Source organism: Condylura cristata, unplaced genomic scaffold (genome assembly GCF_000260355.1).
Source record: "Condylura cristata isolate star-nosed mole 26May11 unplaced genomic scaffold, ConCri1.0 scaffold00021, whole genome shotgun sequence".
In the NCBI taxonomy this organism is placed as follows: domain Eukaryota; kingdom Metazoa; phylum Chordata; class Mammalia; order Eulipotyphla; family Talpidae; genus Condylura; species Condylura cristata.
Genome location: NW_004567122.1, coordinates 38,689,154 through 38,712,792, shown reverse-complemented (window position 1 = coordinate 38,712,792; position 23,639 = coordinate 38,689,154). Strand labels below are relative to the sequence as shown.

Below are 23,639 nucleotides of genomic sequence, written 5' to 3'. Positions count from 1 at the left end.
ATATACAAAGAATCCAAATAGGGAAAGAAGTAAGACTATCTTTATTTGCAGACGATATGACAATTTACATGGAAAAACCTAAAAACTCCATAAAGAAACTAATCAAAACAATCAACCAGTTTAGTAAGATAGCATGATATAATGTCATGATATAACACACTAATGTCAGAGGCCTTCCTATTCACAACCAATCAGAAGAAGCAGAAATAAGAAAAAAAAAAACTATCCCCTTTTCAATTAAAACAAAAAAAATCAAATACCTGGGAATAAACCTAACAAAGCAGTAAAAGACCTATACAAAGAAAATTATAAAATACTGTTAAAAAATATAGAAGAAACAAAGAAATGGAAAGACATCCCCTGCTCATGGATAGGGAGAATTATCATCATCAAAATGGCCATCCTACCATAAGCAATGCACAGAATTAATGCTACCCCAATAAAAGTCTCAATGACATTCTTCAAAGAAATAAAACAAATATTGATGAGATTCATATGGAACCACAAAAAACGACGAATAGCCAAAACTCTCATGACTAAAAAGGAAAAGAATGGGGGCCCTCCCTGGTGGGGCAGCTGACTGAAACACAGCACTAAGAAGCTAAAGTCACTTCAGCATGAGTTCAATACCCTCTCCAGAGGTGATCCATATGGTGCAACAGAACTCTCCTGACCCACCAGCTGTTCCCCTCAGCAGTGTACTTCATCAGTGGCCTGTTCTGCTCCCCACTCTGTCTCTGGTGAATCCTCCAACTGTTCCTGCACCTCTGGCCTGTACCCATGTCTGTATGCATAAATAAATAAATCTTTTAAAAAAGAGAAAAAGAAAAGAAATAGAATGGAGGCTTCACACTTCCAGATTCAAACTATACTGCAAAGCCATCATAATCAAAACTGCATGGTACTGGAACAAGAACAGACACACACAAAAATGAATTCAAATAGAAGACCCAGATATTAACCCACAAGTTTATGGGAAGCTAATCTTTGACAAAGGAGCAAAGAAGATACAATGGAACAAAGAAAGTTTGTTCAACAAATGGTACTGGGAAAACTGGGATGCTACATGCAAAAGAAGACTTTCAGTTTTTCACCAATAAGATTGATGTTTGTTGTGTTTGTCATCTATGACTTTTATGATGTTAAGATAGGTCCCTTTTGGCCCTCCCTGTGACACAACAGGTACAGCACTCTGAAGCTGTCCTCAGCCACTGCATCATGAGTTCTATCCCTGGCCAGGGAGTTGACCCACATGGTGCGTCAGACCTCTCCTGGCCCAGCTGCTGCTCCCCTCATTTCATCTATTTGCCTACTCTGCTCCCCACTCTGTCTCTGGTGAATCCTCTCACCACCCCTGTACCTCTAGCCTGTACCCCAGTTCTTGTATGCATAAATAAATAAATCTTTTTTAAAAATGCCCCTTTTGGAGGCTTCTGGAAACCACACTTAGCTCCAGGAGGCTTCCAGTAGTTCCTGGATTTCTCCACTATGCCAACTTCCATCATGGTAGTTTACTTATTCATCAACAGTGAGAATATTCTGACATCTCTACTAGCAAGATGGAGTTTCAAACATTTTTCATTGTAGTCATAGGAATGACATCTCATCATCCCTTCTACTCCTATTTGTTCTCTGCAAGCTTAAAGAGAATTATACAAAGCAGAAGCACCAAGGGATGTAGATTATTGATATTCTTCTTATAACTGTCCACTACAAAGACCCTGACATTACTAAAAATTACTTTGTACTTTTGGATTTGGGATTGTGTATAATGTTCCTCAGTTTTTTAGATTTGCTGACATTTCCTCAAGATTACAATCAAGTTAAGAATCTTTTTCTACAAATGTTGGTGAGGATTTGGAGAAAACAGAACTCTCTTCACTGCTGGTGGGAATTCAAATGGTACAACGACTGTGGAAAGTTGAAGAATTATCAAACTGCTAAAAATGGAGCTTCCATATGATCCAGTAATTCCATTCCTAGGTATTCATCCAAAGGACACAAAACCATTAATTCAAAAGGATACTTGCACCCCTCTGTTTATTGCTGCACTATTTACAGTAGAGTCATCTCTGATATCATAGGTGATCTGCTGATCTGCAATCATCCCAAATGTTCATCAAAATTAGATGACTGGATCAAGAAGATGTGGTACATATACACTATGGACTATTACTCAGCAATCAAAAAAGATAAACTCATGCCTTTTGCAGCAACATGGATAGAACTTAAAGGGATAACTCTTAGTGAAATAAGACAGAAAGAAAGAGTAAAATACTGGATACTTTTGCTCATAGCAGGAGTGTAAGGGATCAGAAAAAAATAAAATAATTGTAATAAAGTAAAAATTAAAATCAACAAATAACTATAAAGCAGAGACATTCTATGGTAGTGGAAAGTTGTGGAAGAAGATCAAAACTGGGTGAAATGAACCTATGGGACTATGGTGATGGCACATGAGTGAATTGTTGGTAGGAAGTCCATGGGGATTACAACTGAGATGAAAAAATGTACGAAATGAAGAATGATGGAAAATGTATGTGTATGTAATAAAATTAAAATTAAAAAATAGATGACAGGATCAAGAATATGTGGTACATATACATTATGGTATATTACTCATAAATCAAGAATATGTGGTACATATACATTATGGTATATTACTCAGAAATCAAAAAAGGTAAGCTCATGCTATTCACAGCAACATGGATGGAGCTGGAAGGGATTACGTTAGTGAAATAAGCCAGAAAGAAAAAGAAAAATATCAAATGGTCTCACTTATATGAAGACGGTAGAGGGACCAATTAAGGGGTCAGGAAAAATAAGTAATTATAGTGATATAAAAATCAGGCAACTATAGATCAGAGATATTCTGTAGGGAAGGCGACAGGAGAAGGATCAGGACAGGGTAGGAAGAGGACAAGGGACTGTGGTGGTGTTGCACAGGAGAATTCATGGTGAAAATTTCACAGGGAAATCATACTTTGTACAAAAATAAAGGATGATGTAATAAATATATTAAAAAACAAAAAAAAAGCTCCCTTTTATCCTGAGTTTTTGGAGGGCCCTCATATCATAAAATGGGTGTTGAACTTAATCAAATGTTTTCTCAGCATCTATCAATATGATCATATGGTTTTTAAATTTTTTGTTGATGTGGTAAATTATGTTAATTGATTTTTAGATGTTGAACCACCCTGTGTTTCTGGGACAAGTCCCACTTGTCTGTGATATATAATCCTTTGGATGCACTATTGAGTTCAGTTTGCTAATATTTTATTGAAGATTTTTCCATCTGTGTTTATTAAGGAGATTTGTGCTATAGTTTTCTTTTGTGTTGCCTTTCTTTGGTTTTGATATTAATGTAACATTGACCTCATAAAATGAATGTACTAGTTTTCCTTCTTTCTCAATTTTTTGAAGGAGTTTTGTAGGATAAGAATTAGATGAGATTTTAAAATGCACAAAATGAAGAATGATGTAAAAAAAAATAATTAGTATGATCTCAATTTTCATATGTTTGCTGATGTCTGACCTATGACCTAATATGTAGTCAAAACTAGACAATGACCCATGTGCAGTTGAGGAGAATGGGTATTCTGGGTTTTGTGGGTACAGGGTTCTATGGATGTCTATTAAGTCTATTTTGTCTAGATCTTCATTTAGGACTACTGTGTCCTTGTTTAATTTCTGTCTTCTTGATATATCCTTGGTAAGAGTGCCCAATGGGAGGGATAAAGATGCCATCTTGAAAGATTCTGATATAAAAATTTTGGGCAATATTTAATCTGTTGCATTCACTTATGTTTTAATATTATATGAGAGCATCAAATTATCTTTTAAAGTTTTTAAAATACTTAGAATATCAATGATTCACTTGATAAAATGTTTTACTATAAAAATTCAGATACCAGCTAGTGGGTTGGTGACCAATTTCTCAAAATAACTGGCTGTTATTGATAATACACCCAACTGCAATGGAATTTCATGGAAGAAGTCAAATGAATTTCTGTACATGTAGAAAAATAAGACTATTATTTATTTAAAGCAATTGATATGGAATACAGAAACAACTGATATATAGTTAATGTTACCTAGTCTAGAAATAAGTGTACTGTTGGCTCAAATATTTATATTAAGAAACTAACAATGTATACTAAGGATCTTTAATAAGTCCAAAAGATATAAACAAGAAAATTTTAAATGTTGTGTTATGAATATATTTCATATTTTGTCTTTCCTTTGTATAAAATGCCAAGTAGATATGAAATTACATCCCTGCTTCAGGGATTTTTTAAGATTAAATGAAATACATTAAATATACATGCACCCAAACACATATAGACACACAAACTAAATTCACACACAGAAGAGAGTTTGGCACAAAGCAAATATTCAAAAGCAGTCATAGTTACCATTACTTTTTATTAATACTTTTACTTCTATTTTAATTCTACCAGTACTGCATGGTTGGTCTTATTTTTATGTTTGAAATGTACATTTAAGGTGTTATATACTAGAGAGAAATAAAGATGAAGAGATAAGAGATAGCAAAATGCAGATGTGTATGAAGGTGGACCATGAAAAGTCCTGATAAACTCTATTTCTTAAAACTGAAAACATGATAACATCATAAATTTATGATAAAATAACTACATGCAAATAAAATGTTAAAAAATACATTCACAAAGTATTTAACCAGTGAAGGATTTTTTTTAGTATTGTTCATTTAGTTATTTTATAATATTAAACTATATATTTTTATTCCACCAGAGTGAAGGTTTAACTAATCTTCTTAATGCATCTTAAAGAGATTATGAAAATATATTTAGTGAAGTTACACTTTGATCAAAACATAAGTTTACCTAATAATAAAATGACTGTGCACCTATAGAAAATCTGAAACATGGTTTAAGACCAATTTTTCAACTAGACTTCCTTCTAAATATTTGGTATTACTTCCAGTCTCCTCAGGAGCCTACATGAATATTTTTGTCCCAGCCTCCCTGACTCTGTCTTTTCTACATTATTGTTTCATTTATTTCACTTGAGATAAAATTATTCTAACAAGCTACTCAAAAAAAAAGACAAAGTTGTGAAGGTCAGACTAAACAACGATGGTAAATATCAAAAGATATAAAATTAATTTCTGAACATATTATTTTAAATTATTGTCATACAGTCTTACAAATACATGTGTGTAAACAGATGGGTTACTGAATATATATTTATAATAATTTATTTTACAAAACAGTATCTTTAATGGACTAAATCTTGGCTGAAAACTACTATAGGTATATATATATACTCATTTACCACTAAGATAAGCAATATACACTAACAATTGCCAATCTGGAGTAACTGGCACTCCTGTGCTTTGCTGGTAGAAGTGTATCATATTTTGTGACCTATTAGGATCCTTCCTGTTGGGCAAAGACTGCATACTTTAAAGGTTACATCAGATTTTCAAAGGCATGATTCTACCAATAGTTGAAATAATTTATTGTGTTGAATAATTAAAGTAGATGACAAACGTATTGTCTGAAGCCCAGTGGAGGTGATAGAGATATGTATTATAGAAATACCCAATGCAATAGAAAGTTAATGATCAAGTACTGAATAAAATCGTGTCAGTAAATATGATAACAATTAACCAAATATAATTTTGTCAAAAATTCCAAATAATTGTATGAATGCTACATAATGTGTATTAATAAACCATCAAATAGTTTTGCTTCAGACCACCTACATTTTTAAAATATCTAAATGCATTGTTCACAAAAGAATATGTACAAATAGGCAAAAGCAAAAGTCCAGCGTCATTACACATTAAAATCAGTACAAATTAAAATCTAAATGAGCTACTACACCAAATCGAATAGAAAAAAATGAAAAAGGTTAACAATACCCACAACAGTCTCATGGTGGCCCACATGGTAGCCCCAGTACTCTGGAGTCTTAGACAAGAGGATCGCCCAAGCCCAGGAGTTCAGGTCTGTATTGTCCTATGCGGATCCCATGACAGCATTACAATCGACACAACTATAGTGACATTCTAGCACTACGATGTCTAGTGACATCCCGCTGACAAGGATGCCTAGTGGCAGGTGAATAATTTCCAGGTTGGAAATGATGATACCCACCACAATCTTGTACTCATGTGCTTGGCTTATGGAAGTATAAAATCAAACACCCATCGTGATAAACAGCTTAAACATCTACCAAAAGAAGTAAACATATCAAAAGAAGGAGAATAACAACTCTAGCTATAACATTTCCATACTGAAAATAGCTCAGATGCCCATCAAGAAAAGAAGAGGTTAAAAAATGATGATATGTTCAAGCAAGGGAACAAACTACTGAAAAATGTAAAAATGTGAAGAAAATTTTAACCTTAGAGAAATATTACAATAACAATACAAGTGCATATTTCATTGATGCAAAATTCTAAACGACACCTAAAATTAGAAATACAAGTCAAGCAAGCAATTTTATGTGAGCTCACAGGTCTTACCTGAAAAGGGCCAGAGAGAAGTTATGTTCTGGTGAAAGTTACAGTCCTTACTAGCAGGTCCAAGTTACAAGTGCATATTGAAACTGGTCAAAAACATCTTAATCATTATTAATTAATCTTCAAAATTCTTTCACTGCTTATTCTTACTTCATTCGTTAAACAAATATTTACTATAAGGTGTGGTGTGGAAACATTTCAATAAAGATTTAAATGAATGTTTGATTTTTAACAATCCACAATTTCATTTCTTGTTGACAGCTTAATAAGTGACCCCCATGGAGATCCAGCTGCATTTTAGTAAAACAGAAATAACAGTATAATGCACAGATAACCTCTTTAGGAATTCTTGTGCAATGACATGGTACAACTTTGAACTTTGGGCCTCATCAATAGAATCTTAGTTACGAGTTAAGGCAGCACACTGATCCAGACACTTTCTCAAGGCTCCCTTGACTTCTTTGTTCCTCAGACTGTAAATGAGGGGGTTCAGCACAGGGGTGACAATGGTATAGAACAGAGACACAACCTTGTCATGGCTAGCCAAGCGGTAGGATTTGGGTCTTATGTAGATAAAAAGTGCTGCTCCATAAAAGAGTCCCACCACCGCCAAATGCGAGGAGCAGGTGGCAAAAGCCTTCTTTCGGGCTTCCTTAGTGCGCATGCGGAGAACGGCAGCGAGGATGAGACCATAGGACATCAGGATGAGGGAAAATGGAAGCAGCAGCATCAACACACAGCATATGTACATGACATACTCAAAGACAGAAGTGTCAGCACAAGCCAAACGTACCAGAGTGGGGGCCTCACAGAAGAAATGATCAATCTCTCGTGCGCTGCAATATGTGAAGCTCAGGGTAGTAGCTGACTGCATGAGTCCATCAGCTGCCCCCAGGACCCAAGACCCCAGAGTCATTCCCAAGCATAATCGCCAGTTCATGAGGATGGGATATCTCAGCGGGTGGCAAACAGCCGCATAGCGGTCATAGGCCATGGCTGCCAAGAGGAAACACTCACCCCCTGCCAGAGTGACGAAGAAGAATATTTGGAGACCACAGCCGCTGGGGGAGATAGATTTCATGTCAATTACATAGTCAGCAGCCATTTTGGGCACGATGGTGGAGACGAGCATCAGGTCCATGAGGGCGAGTTGGCTCAGTAGGATGTACATGGGTGTGTGGAGCCGCGGGTCCCGGTGAATCAGGAGAATCATGAGGGTGTTGCCCAACAGAGAGATGGAAGCGCTTGTCAGGACCATCACAAAGAGAAATACATGGACACTTGTGTGATTAAAGAGTCCTAGAAGAATGAAATCCATTGTGATGTTCCCGCTTTCCATGATTTCAAACATTAGTGACACTGCAAATGGAGAAATAAATAATGGAGTTATCATTTGCAATGTTCTCATGAAGTGCATGTTTCCTATTAAGTAGATATGTGAAGATGATTAAACCTATTTCAGATCCTCCCTATTTGATATAAGTTTAACATGGTCATAAGATTAATTTTAACTTCTTTGAAGTTTTGCTCATTTTTAAGTTTTTAAAAATAAGTAATATTTAGCTTTTTGATTAATTGGCATAATGAAAAATGACCTTGATAAATTGCAAGAACTTCGCAAAGACACCAACTTAAGTGGACAAGAGGAAATTTTTTTAAGTATCATTTTTATGTGTACACTAAATAAAAGTGCCCAACTACATAAATTTTTAGTCCTTTATAATACAAGTTACAGGTATACCAAAATCAGGTAACTTGAGATTTACCAAAATCAGATAACTTTTCCTGACATCATTTACTCAGGAATGGCATTTTTACTTTCCACACAAGAGGACTGATGAGCTCAAAACAAGCATCAGAAAGAACTTACCCTACAAATACAAATAACTTTATTTGGAATTTATAGTGCATTAGTTTAACTTTATCATTATACACTGCAAACAATAAACCCTATTTGAAGATTTCCCCCAATGTGACACTATAAAGTTTACTTATATTTTCAGTAACTATAAGACATTTTGTGTGATGAAAGTGTTCCCCTCAAAGTCACAGAATCACAACTTCACTAGGTAAAAAGAGAAAAGGAAACTTTCACTTCACTTAATCACAAAGGTAAATTTATTTCTAGTTCAGTTTCAAAACAATATTACTTTTTAAAAGTATTTTCACCTCTGGCTTATTAGATCAAACCTCTTCCAATTTGTTGACTAAATAAGGTCACAGCTGCCGAGATGGGGATGCTAATTCAGTCTCAAGGAGATGGTGTATTCAGTGAAGACATGTAAGAGAGGAGGCTCACTTCTTCCATGGCCATCCCTCTGTTCCTACTTACATATCCATCCCATATCTGAATACCACTCAGGAAGGAGAAAGGCAGTGCAAAATACTCAAGTTCTCAAACCATACTTGAGCAACATCAGTGTACTGCAGCAATATCCTTGATGCTCTATAGCCCTCATGGAAATACACCTCTTCCTTGCTAAATATATCTTTCATTTGCCAAAGTGCAGGTTCTACTCCCTAGTAATGATGAAGTCTCTGATGATGGCCCTCATTTTCACTTTCCTGAAGCACTTCAGTCCTTCAAACATTTCTTTTGACTTAAAGGCTTCTTATTTTCCATTATTCCCACCTGTTATTTTTTTTAAAAATCAATAGATAATTAGTAACTGTAGAGTGGTAAGCAAGTTTCTTAAACTTGCTGCCATACCCATTTTTGAGTGTACCATTAGCACAGTAGTAATAAGTATACCTAATTTGTTTTGCAACTGTCACCAATGTCCATTTCCAGGACCCTTGGCTTCTCCAACTGAGTCTCTGGGCCATTAAACAAAGCAATATATTCCCATTCCCCTTCCACCATTGTCCACAATCATAATCCCACATTCTGTTTCTACAAATGGGACTGGTCTTGCAACTTCAGCAAAGTGCAACCAGACAGAATTTGTCTTTTCTGACCTGCTTATGTGATTTCATATGATGTCCCAAACACTCATCCATGTTATAAAACATATCAGAAGTTTCATCTATTTTAATAAAGAACAGTTTCTTTGTATGTATTTACTACACTTGACTTACTAATTACTTACATCTATAAACATATTTGTGCTTCTACTCCAGTTCTATGTGTTAAGTATCTATTTAATGAGACTTTTGATGACATATTAATATATAATTTGATAACATGTAAAATTTAATAATTGAACTAAATTTTGACTTCCCTCATGCAAGGGAGCTTTAGGTGTATGAATTTCCAGTTTCTAAAATCTCTTTTGTTATTACAAACCTATATTTTCATATTATATATAGGTTTTGCTAATACAAAACCTGTATTACTAATAAAAACCCATTATTTTCATATTATACAAGTGAAACTATTTACCACTAATAGAATGTTTGCAAACATGTAAAGAAGATTTTAAAGTATGATTTCTAATAAATTAGGCTATGGGTGCAAGTTATAATGGGAATTTAAAATCAAGAATTTACAAATCTTGTATATAAAATATCAGCAATGGCATTATCTGGAAGAAAAAGTTCTCATTGACTTGCAGAGGAACACGAAATTTTAGTACCTAAAAGATAAAGAATTTGAGGCCCTCCCTGGTCGTGCAGGGGGTTAAAACACAGCACTAAGAAGCTAAAGCCACTTCTGCATGAGTTCAATTCCCAGCCTGCCCAGGAGGTGACCACATGGCGTGGCAGACCTCTCCTGACCTGCCCGCTGCTCCCCTCAGCAGTGTACTTTGTCGATCTGCCTGTTCTGCTCCCCACTCTGTCTCTGGTGAAGATTCTCGCTGCCCCTGAGCCTCTGGCCTCTACCCCAATTCTGTATGCACAAATAAATAAATCTTAAAAGGAAAAAAAAAGGAGGTAAAGAATTTGTTTTCATCACCTAATGCTAGGTATTGTCTAGCTTTTCTTCTGTTTCTACACCATTTCACCCAAAATGGTGCTAAAATTGGGGTATCTTTATGCTCATCTCTTTTGCAGTATTACTAGGAAGTACAAATATATCCTCTCCTTTTCCTCAGAGCAATGATAGTCTACTTAGAAAGCCATGAATAATTTGCCTTCAAAATCTTCTCTTGCCCCCTGTTACCTGTTGCCCCCACTTAACATTAAAATTGTGAGTCTTTTCACTAGAACACCAGAGTGACTAAGCAGTCTGTTGTGTAAAAATAAATAAATAAATAAAATAGTAACAGTCAAATCATTTACCTACCTGAATTGACAGGTTACTACAGAATTTTAAATGGATTATTATTAAAGCAAGCATGTGTTTTAGGTTATTTTCAGAATGTAGAACAGATGACAGTGGATTTTATTGGTAAAACTATGGAGAAGAAATAATTTTACTGGGCATTCTGGATTCTAAAATTAATAAACAAATTGATCATTACTGAGATGGGTATGACCTACTCACATAAGATCATAGCGATGAAGCTGCAAAAGCTGTATCTGCTCCCCTTGGTAATGCATCTTTTAATGCTCTGCTTTGGGTGGAAGAAGAACCTTCTAATCTGGCAGCATCAAACTCACTCATATCATGCCTAGTGTGACCTATTAAGTAAGGGGTGTGGCCTATTTCCATCTTTTGTTTAAACACTCTTACTAATGTGCCAGAATGCAATCAGCCTGACTCTTTGGATGCCTTAGGGAGCTAACTTTCAAGGGTTTTAAATATTCACAGAACTTCAATATACTTTCCTATGTGCTTTCAGGAAACTGTTACTGAAGTAAGGCAGAATCATTTATAAGGATTAAAAATGAAGCCCCCAGGAAAAGATGATGATTTAAAAGTACATTAAAGAGTGAACTAACGTAATTGTGGCATTGCCTGTTTAAATATTGGGAAGGAGGGAAGATTAAAGAATGTATTGTTGGGAGACAACTTTTGTCAAAGATAGAAGTTAACTTGATGAAGCCCATCGTAGAATTCAGCTGTATCTTTTCTTTTCTGGACTTGAACTTAATAGAACAGAATCACTTTGTGAAATGAGCTTCAATATGTTGGTATCAATGTGATATTTTATTGTCTTTTTATGTTTGTTGATATCTACGATGATAGCAACAAGTTATAGCAGACTACATTATTGTGTCAAGCACTTTGCAGTTAGATTCTATCTTGGCTGATTTTCATGATTTTCTTATTGTTTACATTTTATGCTTTCTATTTCTGGGTCACCTTTGGCTTTTGATCCATTTTTACCACTCTCTGACTTGTCCTTGCTAAGTGTAAATGTAATGATTACCTTTCATAAGCAAAAATTTATAAAAATCTCTAATATAATACTTGCTGGGAAAAGTTGTCTTTATAAAAGTGTGAGGTTTTTAATGGCTAATCCAGGTGAAGCAGTAGTGACTATTACACTTTTTTGTTTAGAAAGGGAGCAAATCATAGATATTAGTTACTCATCAGCTTTTTTTTTTTAAAGATTTATTTATTTATTTGTACAGAACTGGGGTACAGGCCAGAGATGCAGAGGGTGAGAGGATTCACCAGAGACAGAGTGGGGAGCAGAACAGGCAGATCGACGAAGTACACTGCTGAGGGGAGCAGCGGGCGGGTCAGGAGAGGTCTGCCACGCCATGTGGTCACCTCCGGGGCAGGCAGGAATCGAACTCATGTGGAAGTGGTTTAAGCTTCTTTGTGTTGTGCTTTAACCCACTGCACCACCAGGGAGGGCCAGCTTTTTTTTTTTATTTATTTTTAAAGGAAGTAATTCTGTTACATTGTTGTTGATTTGTGTTCAGTATGACTTCTCCCCACAGGTGTGTTCGCTGTACTTCTCCCACCATTAAAGCACCCTTCATCCATAACCATAGTCCTTGGACTCCTCCCTTACCCTGTTTTTACTCCTGCCCCCTCCTGGATTCCTGATATTATCAGCTTTCAAGGTTTGTCTTTGTCTGACCCTTTAATTTATTTAGATTCCACAAGTAAGTGAATACATCGAATATTTATTTTTTCCCTTCTGAATTTATTTTTCTAATATAATTACTTTCAGCTCCATTCACATTACTGCAAATGGCATGAGTTTGTTTTATTGCTGAGTGGTATTCCTTTATGTATACACACCAAAAATGGACCCGCCATATAGCCCTATTTCTCCCATTCCCAGGAATCTAACCAAAGAACACAAAAACACTAATTGTGAACAGAACCTGCAATCCTATATTTATTATAGCAACTCTGCTTTTGGATGTTGAATTTTCTCAAAGTGCCAAATATTACTCTGGTTTAGAATATAATTGACTACCCAGTAAAATCTACATTTAAAGTCAAGATTTATCATTTCCTGTGTAAAGCCGAGGCTCCTAACTGAATATAACCAATAGATTATAGACAGAAAAATATATCATGTTCAAGACCTTCAGCAAAAATGTAACAACCATTTTCATCCTTTCCTATTCTGAGTATTGTTGTGTACAGATCTATCAAGATACAGTTACATTATCCTCCTCTGTCAGATAGAAAAAGAGATTTTGCACAAAGCAAATCAAATGCTCTCTGGGCTCCAAGAGGGACAAAAATGTGGACAAGATAAGATCTGTGTCAAAAGAGAGAATGACCATACCACAGGAATGTGAAATTACAGGAAGGTGAATTATAAAAGTGAAAGTGTGTGGATGTGTAACGGTGCAGTTACCTAGTCAGAGAGCAAAGCCAAGAAGCCACACACCAGTTTTAAAGAAAAATTAAAATTAAGATTCCACTTCCCCTGCCCAACAACCTCCATTAGAGGGTACACTTGTTGATTCTGAGACAGAAATGATTGTGGAGTGCCCTTAAGCTCAATTCCATTGGAATTATGGATACAGACTGGACACAGAAGAGGAACTGTAAACCAGTCACAACAAAGCTCCAAAGTTCACAGCTAACTCAGTAGTTCTGATGTATCCCTTCCAATTATCCTGCAGCAGGGCAATCGTCCCATTTGTGTCCCCAGAGGAATGTTGATAGGATTAGCTTGCTCTGAAGGAAAAAGCATGACCTTCCTCACCAAAATCAATACCTGAACCAGTACTTAACTGAAAACTGTCAGGCTCTTATTCTCCTAGCTTCTGGCAAAAAAAAAAAAAAAGTGCTTTCATCCAGAAAGGGGAAGGAAAATAGGAGCATACAAAAATGGACAGCATAGTGAATGAGTCATAGTCAATAGGAAGCGAGATACAACTGGGTCCTTCGACACCACTCACACAAGTTGGCTTCCTATTGAACAGAGAAGGTGGATCGTGTGATAGAGCACACAGAAGACATCTAACAATGACAAATTCAATAATTCAATATAAATATGGTCTCCTTCCAATATATAGTTACGAGACAGCTTGGAATTTGTCCACAAGGAACATACTGGTGGGGCGGAGTTCAAACCATCTCCAGGCAATCAGCCTTTGTTCTCAATTTAGAGGAATTGTTAAGGTTTCTTAAATAAAGCATTAATCCTGAATTAGGGAGAACATGAAACATTTTTGTCTATTTCTACCCAATCTATCCATCCATTATGATTAAAGCACTTAAAATGCAGGAATTTAGAATACAGGTGGTGGAAAGCACAAATTTCCCACACGGGCAAGTGACAACAGTTAGGACACTCCACTATAAAAGAATGGCCCTAGAGTCAGTTCAAACTCTCAACCAACAGTTCTGAACAGTTTTAAGAAGTCTGATTTCTCTGGTGTGCCTTTGCTTTATGCTATGAAATGAATTGCATGTCCCAAATGCCTATGTTGGTTACCTTAATCCCAATGAGAAGATATTTCTAGATAGGTTCTTTACAAAATTCATTAAGGCTAGGGGCCCTTCCTGGTGGTGCAGCAGGTTAAAGCACAGCACTAAGACTCTAAAGCCACTTCAGCATGAGTTTGATGCCCGCCCTGGAGGCGATCCACATGGTGCGGCACCCTCTCCTCTCCTGCCCTGCCTGCTGCTCCCCTCCACCTGTACTTCGTCAGTCTGCCTGTTCAACTGCTCCCCACTCTGTCTCTGGTGAATCTTCTCACTGCCCCCGCACCTCTGGTCTGTACCCCAGTTCTGTATGAATAAAATAAATAAATCTTTACAAAAAATTCATTACGGCTAAATTAGGTCACATGAGTAGGTCTTGGTCTTAGAATTACTACCTTAAGAATAGCAATATCAAAAAATATTTATTGTTCAACTGTCCCTGTGAATGGTATGTAGTTTTGGAAACTCAATCCAACACATGCATTGTGCTATATGGCAGCATATTTCCTTTAGAGAAAGATTGATACATAGCGATCACCTCTAATCATTGTGACATTGCAGGATCTTTCCTCCAGACAAGCTGTTTTCTTTCTCAGTGGTTGAAATATGACACTGAAAACTGACTCAAATAGGAGATGAGGTGTTGAATAGTTTGTGAGTAGTCATTTCTCAAGATTTTTCTTTTGTCATACTATAAATCAAGCAATATTCTTCATGGCTCTGTGTGTGTGTGTGTGTGTGACATTGTTCCTATCACCATTGGTTAATAAATTTGCTCCTGTTTTGTAAATTATTCCCACCTGGCCTCTGAAGTGTTTCTACTCCCCACTATTCTTGGATTACTTCATTACATTGGCATCTCTGGTCACTCAGTAGTGTCTTTGACCATTGATTTTGACTAGACATGGGGAAAACCTATGAACTTCTCAATGATGTATTTGTTCTCATCTAGAGCACATTCCAGAACAGTCTGGTTCATCTGGGGGTCTTAAGTTGTCTGTGCATACTGATAACCAATGTGGCCTCTGCTTTTCACTCTGTTATTTTACTTTATAGTCGGTCATGGTTGGACATGCATAACAAGCTTACCTATTGGGAATAATTTGAGATGATTAGTTCCATACTTTAATTAGAGTACATGGTTATTTTTGTTCACATTGCAATGTTGTTATTTTAATCAGTTTTTTGTTATAATTGATAAAACTTACATAAGTTTAAGTTGTATGATGATGTTAGCTGATACATGTATATATTCCAAATGATTTACCACAATAAATTAAATTGACATAGCCTTCATCTCACAAAATTATTATAATTTTGCTTTTGTATGATGAGATTAGATTTTCTATTCTTATAGCAACTTTAAAGAGTTGTTAACTATTCTCATGCTGTGCATTAGAAGAAATATATTTCTGGCCTTCCCTGGTGGCACAACAGGTTAGGATGCATCACTACAAGTTAGCTGCAGCCACTTGAGTGTGAGTTTGATCCCGGGCCCCCCCAGAGGTGACCCACATGGCACAGTAGACTTCTCCTGTTTTGCCCACTGCTCCCATCAGTAATGTACTTCCTCGATCTGCCTATTCTGCTCCCTGCTCTGTCTCTGGTGAAACCTTTCACCACCCCGGCACCTCTGGCCTGTACCACAGTTTTGTCTGCATAAATAAATAAATCTTTTTTTTAAAAAAAAAAAAGAAGAAATAGATTTCAATTAATCTCTAGAGTTGCTAAAGTTATCAGTTAACAAGAGCTGTAACAAACAAGACAAGTGCCTATTTAAATTCTTTGCCTATTCCTTGATTGATTTACTCATTTTCATTTTGTTGAGTTGTAACAGTTTCTTGGTATCTTTGATATTATCCCTTTGTTAGACACATAGTGTTTGAATATTTTCACCCACTCTGTAGGATATCTTTGTCTTGTTATGCTTTTAAGCTCTGTGCAGAAGTTTCTTCTTTCAAGTAGTCCCATTTCTTGATGTTCTGTTTTGTTTTCTCTCTTTTTGGAGATGTATCTGCAAAGACATCACTGAAGCTTGTCTCATGAAGAGTTTTACCTACATTTACTTCTATGTATTTTATGATTTCAGGTCTTACAATCAAAGCCTTTTTTGTACATTTTGAGTTGATTTTTTGTAATTAATGTGAGATAGTGGTCTATTTTCATTCTTTTGCATGTAGTGCCCCAATTTTCCTAACATCATTTATTGCAGAGGTTTTCATTTTCCAGTACATATTTCTGGCTCCTTTGTCATAGATTAACTCTCCTATAGAGATGAGTTCATGTCTATAATCTCAATTTGATGCCATTGTTCAATGTGTGTGTGTGTGTTGACTCCAAAACCATGCTATTTTAATTATCCTGGCTCTATATTATATTTTGAAATCTGGAAATGTGCTATCATCATTCTTTCTTTCTTTTTTTTTCAGTCAAGACTCTATTTATTCAAGTTCTCTTGTGGTTCATATGAATTTCAGTAATGTTTGCTCCATTCCCATGTAGAATGTGATTGACATTTTGATAGGGATTGCATTAAATCTGTACATTGCTCTGGGTGGGATGGTTATTTTAACAGTGTAGATTCTTCCAATCCAAGAGAATATATTTCCATTTCTTTTCATCTTCTTTATATATATATTATAGTTTTCTTGTACAAGTACTCTGACTCCTTTATTAAGTTATTTCAGGTATTTAAAAAATTTTGGTGTGGGTCCTCCTTAGTGGTGCGGCTTGTTAAAGCACAACACTGAGAAGCTAAAGCCACTTCAGCAAGAGTTCACACCCACCCCTGAGGTGACCTGCCTGCTGCTGACCTCAGCAGTGTTCTTCTTTGTCAGTTCTGCCTGTTCTGCTCCCCACTGTCTTTGGTGACTCCTCTCACCCACCACACCTCTGGCCTGTACCCTGGTTCTGTATGTATAAATAAATAAATGTTTTTTTAAATTTTGGGTGTGATTTTGGGGATCATAGTTTAATTTCTTCCTCTTCTACAATAGCTCATTGTTTCCATATATGAAGGTAACTGATCTTTGCATATTGGTATTTTCCATTTTGCTGAACTAGTCTATTATTTTAATTTGCTTTTCAGTTGAGTTAAGTTCTGTGTCATCTGAAAATAATGATAGCTTCATCATTACAGTTTGGATTCCTGTTGAATCTTTCTCTTGCTAAGAGCTTTAAGACTTCCATGACTGTATTGAATAGTAGTAGTGAAAGTGGACATCCAAGTCTTTGTGGAAAAGCTTTCGATTTTTCATCATTAAAAACAACTGTGTGTTTGTCATATATGACTGTTAACATGCTAAGAGACATTATTATTATAGCAAAAATTTCAGGGTTTTCATCATAATTGTATATTGACTATTATTGAATGCTTTTGTTACATCTATTGATATATGATTTTTATCTTTCCTTTTTGGATATCATGACTTACACTTATTGATTTTTTTTTTTTGAATATTGAGCCAATCCTTGTATCCCAAGAATAAATGCCACTCAGTTATAGTGTTATGATCCTTTGAAGGCATCCTTGTAATCAGTTCTTAAAACATTGTTAAGGATTTTTTAATCCATATTCATTCAGAGAAGTGGCATGTAATTTTCCATTATTGTGGTGTCTTTGGATCTCATACAGATGTTTGGAAACAGTCTCTTTCTCTTTTTCTTGGAAAAGTTTGAGAAGGATTTATTAACTTACCAAGAAGATTTGATAGCACTTCCTGTGAAGCCATCTGGCTCTGGATGTTGGGTTTGTTGTTTGTTTCATTCTGGTGTTCTTTGTTTGTTTGTTTGTTTGTTTGTTTGTTTGTTTGTTTGTTTGTTTGTTTGTTTGTTTGTTTGTTTGTTTGTTTGAGGGATAAGCAGATAAAATTTTGATTACATTTCAATTTTCTTGCTTATAATTTGCTTATTCAGATTGTCTGTCTTCTCCAGGCTCAGTCTCAGGTGGTTATATTTCTAAGAACTCACTTGTTTATTTTAGTTTAGTTAACTTATACAAGTATACAAATGTAAGCAATACTCTCAATGATTATCTGAATTTCTGAGATGTCTCTTTTAAATTCTTTTCATTTCTGATTCATTTGTTTGAATTTTCTCTCTCTTTGTGAACCTTTTAGGATTTTGTCAAGTTTATTCATTTTAAGATTTTATTTATTTATGCACAAAGAACTAGAGTACAGGCCAGAGGAGCGGGGGTGGTGAGAGGATTCACCTGAGACAGAGTGGGGAGCAGAACAGGCCAATTGACAAAGCTCACTGCTGAGGGGAGCAGTGGGTGGGTCAAGAGAGGTCTGCCACGCCATGTGAATCACCTGGGGGGTGGGGGATCGAACTCATGCTGAAGTGGCTTTAGCTTCTTAGTGCTTAACCCACTGCGCCACCAGGGAGGGCCCTATTTAATCTTTTGCTTGCATCAATCTTTTAAGCTTCTTTTTTAATTTGTTTCCCAGATTCCTGCTCTTCTCTCCTTTTCTCTGCTCAGCTCCACCTTCCTTCTGGGTGGAGCAGGGAACCTGGAACTTTCCTTTTTTCTGGGGACCACCCTGCCACAAGTACTCTCTTGGATATAATAAGTAAGGGAGAAACCAGCAAACTCCATCCACAACTCAGATGTTTTGAACAGGATTGGCGACCCAGAGGAAGCAGGAAGAACTTGAGAGGGTAAGTTGAGGGTAACGGAGGAAGAAATAAGTGGGAGGTATTAACCAGGGCCACTGTAACCCTCCCCTACCTACTAACCTGGAACACCTCTACAAGGAAAGAAAAGGAGAAAAAAACCTGAAAGCAAATGGGAAACACTGAAACATCTGAAAAACCAAGAGGTTGAAACAAAGGTCAGTAGGTTGATTTTCATGGAGGGGAGTGGGTCTGTGAAGATCCACAGGGTAAGAGTTGTGGGAAGGATAAAACTCGGTCTTCTTACCACCATTGGAGGCAGGGCAGGGGCCTGACTGCAAAAGAAACACAGCATGAGGCAAGGTGGCAGCGCTCTCACCATGAGCGAATATTCTCTGATAGTGGAAGCCAGGCAGGGAGTGTCAGCCAGCTAGCTTTGGCCAGGGCACACTGCTACTGTTGAAACAGTCAGGTCTCTGCTGTGAATGGGACACCTTGGGATTTCACTTCCCAGGACTGTAGGGATAGGGAGGGCATGACAGCCTGCACACAACTTCCAACCAGTAGCAGAAAGAACAGCAGAACATGGCTGCAGTGGCTGAAATACCCGGCTCTCTACCAGAAATGAGGCACATTGGGTTTGGACTCCCAAGACTGGGGGGGGGGTTCATGTGGGGCTTGATACCTAATGCACAGCTCCCAGCCATTAGCAGGAAGAGCAGCAAGCCATGGCTGCAGTCCAATGGAAAGGCAGTAAAAGGCAGGTCATAACTGGTCATAACTACAAGTTGGGCAGCAGCAGAGCCGCCACTACTAGCACATGGGATATTATCCATATTGGAAAGCAGGCTGGGGTGGGGCCACAGCCAACATGAGCACAAATCCCCCACTAATTAAACCAGGCAACAGAAGGACCACCAACAACAAGAACGTGCATTCCCCATTCACAATCACAAGCTAGGAATCTCACAATCTCCACTTAGTACAACAGAAACACAGAAGGAGGGAGTCACCAGATATGGCACTCAAACTCACCACCATGCTCACAATGTCATCACCCTTTGTGGAGAATTGATGCATTGGTCCTTGACCCAGTCTGAATACCAGTTCTTGGCCAACCCGGAAGGAGCACCCAGGAGAAATGCCAGCCACTAGTAATGGTGTCCCAACACATACAAATAATTAGGAAATGAACAACAGGAAGAAGAAAAATACAAATAATTAACAAATCCACAGAGGAAAAATTCACAAAAAGATCACTCACCAGAAATCAACAATGACATAGAAGAAAGCTCAGCCTGTCAAATAGAAATTTAGAACCACCACAATTAATAAACAGAAAGACGGTGAAAAAGAAAAAAAAATGAGACAACTAGTCAATGAACTGGAGAACAAAAATAAGACCTTAAAAAAGAAAATAAAAGGAATGCAGGAGATTAAATGAATACTGGAGGAGATAAGAAATTCTGGGAAAAGCAATGAAAACAAAATTGACACAAAAATAAAGAGAATCAAAACAGAAAAGGAAAGAGAAGTAAAAAGGAAAAGGAATAAAAAAACACTCTGAGAGCTATCTGACACCATGAGGAAAGGAAATATCAGAGTTATAGGTATCCAAGAGGTAAGGAGAAAGGCCAAGGAATTGAGAAAATATTCACAGTGATAACTGAAGAGAACTTCCCCAGTATTAAGAAGGAGATGAAATAGACCAAAAAAAGTGAGAGGAATCACAAACTACCATGGCAATAGGAGAAATACAGCAAAACACATAATAGTAAAGCTCCCAAGAATCCAAGACAAGGAAAAAATAGTGAGATTGACAAGAGGGAAGAAACAAATAAGCTATCAAAGGAAACCAATCAGACTTCTCCGAAGAAACACTGCAGGAAAGAAGGAAGTGGAGACATGTTCAACAAACTCCAAGACATCAAATGCCAACCAAGAATACTTTATCCTAAAAAGCTCCTATCTCTTTGAAGAAAGAATAAGGACATTCTTAGACAAACAGAAACCACAATTTTGTCATGACTAAACCCCCACTCCAGAAAATATTACAAAAAGTCCTTATGGCCAAAGCCAAAAGAGGATGTATAAGAAGAGATCAAAACAAGGAATAAAAGCACAAAAAGGCAAAAAAAAAAAAAAAAGCAAATATAGATGTTAATTAATGTATCAATATTATCTCTAAATGCAATAGTTTAAAATCATCAATATAAAGAGACAGAGTTGCACTCTGGATTAAAAAACAGAACCCAACCTTTTGCTGTCTCCAGGAAATACATCTAACTTAAAAAGATAAAAAATAGATTGAAAGTAAAAGGATGGAAAAAATCCTACAAGCTAATGGGCTAAAAAAGAAGGCAGGAGCAGCTATATTAATATCAGACAAAACAGACTTCAAAATGAAAAAAGTTAAAAGAGACACAGATGGCTACTACATTATGATTAAGGGGACAATATAGCAAGAAGACATACCACTCATTGATATATACGCACCAAATGAAGGACCAAAATGTATCAGGAAACTAATGGCACTAAGAAAACATATATTAGAGAAAATACATACGAAGTAGCAGACTTCAATACCACTCTCAACATTGGACGATAAACAAGACAAAAATTAAGCAAGGACACTGAAGCTCTAAACAAGGACCTAGACCTTATGAACTTAACAAACATCTATAGAACACTACACCCCAAAAACATCTGAGTACACATTTTTCTTAGATCCACATGGATGTTCTCAATATTGACCACATCCTGAGAATGTGATCTTAGGACAACACTCAGATGTCCACACATATTAGTAGATATACTAAGATCGAAGTCATAACAATTATCTTCTCTGATCATGAAGGAATCAAACTAGAAATAAACCATGTGAAGAAGGCAAAAACCCCACCAACCTCGTGGAGATTGAAACCCACACTACTGTAGGAACATTGAATCAATGAAGAGATCAAGGGAAAAAAAATTTTAAATACCATGAGAAGAATAACAATGAATACAAAACTCTCCAAAACTTATGGGACATATTAAAAGCACCTATAAGAGAAAAATACATGTCAATACAGGCTCACATCAAGAAACAACTGATAGAAACAACCTAATCTCCCACCTTTAAGAACAGGAAAAGAACAACAACAAAAACCAAAACCAGCAGAACACAGGAAATAATAAAAGTCAAGGCAGAAATAAATGAAATAGCAGTAAGGAAAACAATCCCAAAAAAAAAGTCAATTAAACCAAAAGTTGGTTCTCTGAAAAAGTAAACAAAATAGATATACCTGTAGCCAGTCTCACAAGGAAAAAACAACAACAACAAAGCACAAATAAACAGGATCATAAATGAAAGAGAAATCACAACAGACACAGAAGAAATTAAAAGAATAATCAGAGAACACTATGAACAGCTATATGCAAACAAATTCAACAATCTGGAAGAGATGGACAAATTCCTACAAGATTTTAAAACTGCAGCTCCTTTTGTATCCCACCAAGTGTATCTGCATGTTCTTCAAATGACTCTCTTCCTCAAGGGTCAGATTCTTCTTCACAACATCTAAAGGTTCAACTCTGTCCCAAGATGCAAGGTATAATGAGAAAGACTTCATATTTACTCCATAGAGACACTTAATCATAGTGGAACCTATATGCAAGCACCTCACATTCTTCATTATACTTTCTCCCAAATCTGTCACAGCTAGTCCAATGGCCCAGTGTGTGTAAGCTTTCAGTTTGATTACCTCATAAGCACTGTCAACAATTTGTTAATCTCATTCCACTGTTCCTTATCTGCATCAGTGCTTAAATCAGGTTGCACTTTTCAGTGAAGCACAAACAATATTCACTCCATTCAAAACAGGCACACTATAGTCTCCATGTTCCCCAAGGACTCACTCATGACAACTTGATAGGAGAACTCCAAGCTTTCCCCCATTAGGTAAAAGAACTGAGTTGAATTCAGATCACAACTACTTCCAATAACAATATTGGGGAAAGCCACTTATCTTCCAAGGTACATACGTAAGCAAGACACCCTATAGATTGGAAATTTATAGTTTTAGGTCACATTTTATAACATCAGGAATGATGAATTTGAAATGGCAGTGAACAGGGAGAGAGGCCAGGTGGTAAGATGAAATGGCCACCTAACTTTCCTGGCTCTTAGTTAAGACTGCTGCCAAAAATCCCGAAAGGCCAAAACCAAACCAAGGACTATAGCAGTATAATACCCACACAATAGAGACTTATGGTCTATAGCTTCGCAAAGGACAGATACTTCCCCTTCTGTTTCAGAAGCTGGAACCATCTGTCTCTTAGCTGCCTCTGACCCTGACTTATATCCTCCTTCAAGGTGCCCAACCCACAAATCTGATTGGACCATTTTTTCAATCCTGTGGCTGATTGGACCATGTAGCACCAATCAGATTATAACTTGCACCTGATTTGCCCATTACGTTATCCATGAAGAACACAATTGAGCAACTGCCACAACTGACAAAAAGGCAGTTGGTGGGTTCTGAGGAACAACTGCCACAATAGACGAAAGGGCAGTTACTTGGCTCTGAGGAGCAACTACCACAACTGACTTGTGGTGAAGCAGCAGGGTGAAAGAACACCACTGCTGCTGCCAGCTCCCACAGCTGCCAGTTCCAGAAAAAAATTTAAAGTTGTTCATGCACACTGTGTTGGGCCCCTCTCACTAGGCCCCTCTGTCTGGGTCTCTGACTCATCCTGGGCACAGACAGAAGGGCAGGCAGATAGCATTCCTGGTGC

The 23,639-nt window shown here is 36.9% G+C and overlaps 1 protein-coding gene and 1 pseudogene across 1 annotated transcript; both read right to left on the bottom strand.

Moving 5' to 3' along the window:
- Nucleotides 1–6,911: 6,911 nt before the first annotated feature.
- On the bottom strand, nucleotides 6,912–7,862 carry LOC101633500 (olfactory receptor 2T8-like). The gene has a single exon (XM_004686572.2). The coding sequence runs from the start codon at nucleotides 7,860–7,862 to the stop codon at nucleotides 6,912–6,914; it is 951 nt and encodes a 316-aa protein (XP_004686629.2).
- A 14,466-nt stretch (nucleotides 7,863–22,328) lies between these two features.
- The window catches only part of LOC101633270, a 7,451-nt pseudogene continuing 6,140 nt past the window's right edge, over nucleotides 22,329–23,639 (bottom strand).

Excerpts from the sequence above, each read along its gene's own strand:
- LOC101633500 (XM_004686572.2), bottom strand. The coding sequence starts at position 7,862 with ATGTTTGAAATCATGGAAAGCGGGAACATCACAATGGATTTCATTCTT.